The sequence below is a fragment of the Fukomys damarensis genome, unplaced genomic scaffold (assembly GCF_012274545.1).
Source record: "Fukomys damarensis isolate Sample0158 unplaced genomic scaffold, DMR_v1.0_HiC HiC_scaffold_2, whole genome shotgun sequence".
Classification (NCBI taxonomy): domain Eukaryota; kingdom Metazoa; phylum Chordata; class Mammalia; order Rodentia; family Bathyergidae; genus Fukomys; species Fukomys damarensis.
Genome location: NW_022900914.1, coordinates 18,430,296 through 18,434,529, shown reverse-complemented (window position 1 = coordinate 18,434,529; position 4,234 = coordinate 18,430,296). Strand labels below are relative to the sequence as shown.

Below are 4,234 nucleotides of genomic sequence, written 5' to 3'. Positions count from 1 at the left end.
ATATGCTGTATTACCAATGCTAGATTCTCTCTCTCTACTGTATTAACTATCTCACTTAATTCCTCCATTACTACATTACTACTTCCACTTAAAATATATGTACTCCTTTTTCAAAATAAGAGCCTGGCATAGTGGCACACACCTGTAATCCCAGCACTCGGGAGGCTGAGGCAGGAGGGTTGCTGCAAGTTCAAGGCCAGCTTGGGTTACAGTGTGAGACCCTATCTCAAGCAAACATAAAATGTATATCCTTTTTCAAAATAAGACTTCATTTATTTTTTATTATAAGCAATACAGATCATAACAGAAAATCCGAATATAACCAAAATACATGTAAACTACACGCATAACACCCTTTATTATCTTCATTTGCTCCTGAGAAATCTGCAACCTAAAATAACAAGTAACACATTTCCATTTACATAACTACTAAATAGTGATTTCCCAGTTCAAATAATTTTGCCATCTAAACTTTCCCACACCACTTAAAAAAATATAGGAAGCTGGGCCAGGGATTTAGCTCAGTTTGATGCCTGGTACAAAAACAAAACAAAACAAAATAATATGTATACATATATGAATGAAGCTGTAAAATACAGGAAAGGGAGAAACCTTAATTTACTTTTATTAATACAATTTTTTCTTAGGACTTTGTGTTTGTACATGATAAGTCTTGTTTCTTTTTTTCCCATTCCCCTCCCCTCTTCAGCCCCTTTCCCTCTTATTTACAAAGCTTAGTTTCCATGTTTTCCCTTCTAGTGTCTCTCTCTCCCTCCCTCCCTCCCTCCCTCTTTGTTTTTTGGATTTTTGAGACAGGGTCTTGCTTTGTAGTTTAGGCTGGACTGAACTGTATGCAGCCCAGGCTGGCCTCCAACTTGCAGTGATCCTCTGGTCTCAGCCTCCCAAATTCTGAGATTACGGGCGTGCGCCTCCACACCAGGCTAGTTTTCACTCTCTGAAGATGGTCAAAGATTTGGAGTTCTTTATTGTGGCTCTCTCCACTTCTCATACTTTAATAGATTGTAATCCAGGCAGTTCTTGGCTAATGAGAAATTAATTTTTTGCAAAGTATGAAAGATTTATGAACACACCTCTAAAACTTTTCCTCCCCCAAATTTCCTAAATGTATGTTGAAGGGATCAGACGATCACGTTAATAAAGCAAGCAAGCTGTGGTTAAACATGGTTGCTTGGATTGACCTACAGTACATACATACCTAGCATATTACATAAATGTATACATACAAAAATGCATACTACAAGAGTGATGTCATCATTTCTCTATATTAAAAATAGATACTTGTGCAAAAGAGTTAAATCACTTTTCTTTTAAGGTTTTTCACATCTAAGCTAAAATGGTGACAATAATTTAAACGTGAAACTAAAGTGGTGAGGGCAGTAAGATTAAAAAGTGAACTTCTTTAATGCTTCTCTGGAAATACTGAAGCTAGGAAATGCAGATAAATTTTGAAAACTGATGTAAAAAGAGGTTAATTATTCTCCCTTTATAAACTAATAACATTGCCAAGATTTAACTACAACATGTTCAGAATTACTCACTATTTCATATTAGGAACTATCAGAGTGTAGAACTGGAATTAAATAATTCATTCGGACTGAATTTGGGAACACGATCTCAACACAAAATTTTACACGTAGAAAATTACATGGAAAGGGGCCGGGATTTAGCTCAGCAGTTCAGCGGCCTGCCCTGCAAGTGCAAGGACCCGAGTTCAATCCCCGGTACCAAAAAAAAAAAATAAATTACATGGAAAAAGCTGATTTTAAAGAGAATCAGCAGGAATAAAAGTACTCTGCATAATATAATTCCCCTGATTCGGATGGATGTTTAGTGCAAAGATTGGCTGTGTGTTCTTAGAGAAGGAGCCCGTAGAATAGTAACATATGGAAATAGTGTGTGCCATGCTGTTATCTTTTCCTGAGTTTAGCAAAGCCAAGCCAAGAATTGGTCCTGCTTTACTAGGGATAAATACATAGTTAGCTTATCAAACGCCTGTCTCCAGAAGAGGCCTGTACATGAGCCAGGTTAACTCTGCAGTACTGCACCAAACCTACAGCTCGGCTCCCACCTGTCAAGGGCTTTGATATGGCGATCTTCCCTGCTCCCCACTTTGAAAGCAGTTTCTCATTTGTTGGAAAACTGCTTCTGTTTACACTATTATTTGCTTACAGATTCTCTTTAGTTCAACAGAACCCAAACATTTTTAGTGGTGGCGCATGCCTGTAATTCCAGCACTCCCGAGGTTGAGGCAGGAGGATGCTGTGAGTTTGAGGCCAGCCTGGGCTACACAGTGAGTTCAAAGTCAGCCTAAACTACACAGAGAACCCGCCTCAAAACACCAAAAACCGGGCTGGGGATGTAGCTCAGTGGCACAGCATCTGCTTGGCAATCTCAAGGCCCCTCAAAAATCCTGTTAAGAGTTAAAATAAACACAACACCGTTTATAGAGATTCTATTTTCCTGGCTATTTTCTTGAGGCAGATATATATTTGTAGCAGTAATTACTTGGAGAAAATCCATACTTTATTCACCAAGTAGCCCTCCTTTCCCTGTACTCCACACCCCACACCTATACACCCCAAGTGAGGTTAGAGTAGGTAAAAAGATAAAAATACAGGGCTGGGGATTTAGCTCAGTGGTTCCGCTGCCACAAGCACAAGGTCCTGAGTTCAGTCTCTCCTAACAAAATAAATAAATAAAAATACAAAGACCTAAGGATTTCCTCATTTACGTGTAACATTTTCATCGTACTATTTCAAGTATTTATGATATAATGTCTGTTTTTTTGTAGCTGATAGAAAGTCCTTAAATCTGTATTTGTAGAGTTGGTGTCTGGCCAATATTGTATACAATCAAAACTGGACTGTAAGCAATTAGGGGGAGGAGTTCAGACAGAGATTTGCTATGTACTTCGGGCTGGCCTTGTACTCACAGCAATTCTCCTGCCTCAGCCTACGGTATGCCTGGATTACAGGTGTGTGTGCCACCATGCCCAGCAACTGTAAGCAGTTCTTACTCTCCAGTAAGGGGAGACATTCCAAGACGACCAGAAGGTCTCAGTCCTCAAGATCTGAGCACTGGAGGATGTGACGTGATACTATAATACTAAACAGAAAGCGCTAGAAAGGAAGAACAAAATACTTTGCGCTGTAGATGCAAATAATTTCAGAACTGCCACGGCCAAACTTCTTTAGTTCTGTAGCAAGTCCAACATAATCAGGAAAAAAAAAATCCCACAACCCTTCCTTTGTCCCTCCAAAAACTCAGACCAACCTTGCTGGTAACAAATTGGTGACTGGTTCCGGAGGGGCTCTGAGGGTCGATGGAGGTGGGCAAGTGGACGGTAGTACTCAGCGTCCCGGGGCGCGTCCCCCTTCCGAGAGGCCTATGGTGCAAAGATCATTACTCAGAATGGCGGGCTCCTGGAGTGTGAATCCTGGTCACACTACCGATTACCTCTGAACAACCCCACAGGTCAGAGTAGTAGAGTAGGACAGGTCCCCGTCAGAAAAGCGGCACGCGGAGACAGCTGCAACCTCAGCGGTTAAATTTTACAGCCTTGCGTGGGCCGGTCTAACGCACCTGTACCAAGATTACTAGCGATGAGTGTTCCAAGATTAGGGCAAATTGAAAAGGGGTAGGGACGAAAGGGTAGGGGGTACGGAAGGAACACCAGGAGAGTTGTCAAAAGGGAGAGGGAAAGGGTGGGGGGGCAGGTTGCCTTTGGGAAAGCCATAGGTTCAGAAGCGGGACCGTGGCGTTCCCATGGTAACGTATCCCTCCGCCTGTGGCCGGTGTCCCGACCTGTTAAATTCCCTCCGCGCCGCTTCTCGTTTGTTTCCGCCCAGGCCCTTTGTGCCGCGCAGAACGCTGAGATGACGCATGCGCAAAGATGCCTGCGCCGCCTATATAAGCACGGAGCCGGGCTCTTCCTTGTAGTGCTGCTGGGACCGTTGGCAGGGCGTGTGGGCTGTACGTGTAAAACCACTCGAGCCCCGGGTGCTGCAAGGAAAGGAGCAGAGCGCGCGGGCCGGTCAGAATGTCGCGTTATGGGCGGTACGGAGGAGGTAAGTTTCGGGGGCTCAGGGACCGACGTGCCGTGTGCTGGTGGTCACTGTGAGCCCGTAGGGCCGGCCGGCGGCTGGGAGACGGTTATTCCGCGTGCGTAATGGCGGCTTGGGCGCACGCCTCACGGACCGGGGCCGCGGGGGCG

The 4,234-nt window shown here is 44.0% G+C and overlaps 2 protein-coding genes across 9 annotated transcripts in view; one reads left to right on the top strand and one right to left on the bottom strand.

Annotated features, from left to right (window-relative positions):
• The window catches only part of LOC104848797 (tetratricopeptide repeat protein 39B), a 13,497-nt gene extending 9,596 nt beyond the window's left edge, over positions 1 to 3,901 (bottom strand). For 2 of the 5 annotated variants that reach the window (XM_010604972.3, XM_010604971.3), the window contains exons 1-2: positions 3,604 to 3,815; positions 3,295 to 3,406 (exon numbers count right to left, since the gene is read on the bottom strand). The gene's annotated coding sequence lies outside the window, so the exon portion shown is untranslated. The other 3 variants (XR_776532.3, XR_776533.3, XM_010604973.3) reach the window with 3 other exon arrangements.
• The window catches only part of Srsf7 (serine and arginine rich splicing factor 7), a 6,893-nt gene continuing 6,535 nt past the window's right edge, over positions 3,877 to 4,234 (top strand). For all 4 annotated transcript variants that reach the window (XM_010604970.3, XM_010604968.3, XM_010604969.3 and 1 more), the window contains exon 1: positions 3,877 to 4,088. In XM_010604970.3, coding sequence (XP_010603272.1) covers positions 4,061 to 4,088 — 28 coding nt within the window. In that variant the 5' untranslated portion in view covers positions 3,877 to 4,060. The remainder of the gene's footprint in view (positions 4,089 to 4,234) is intronic.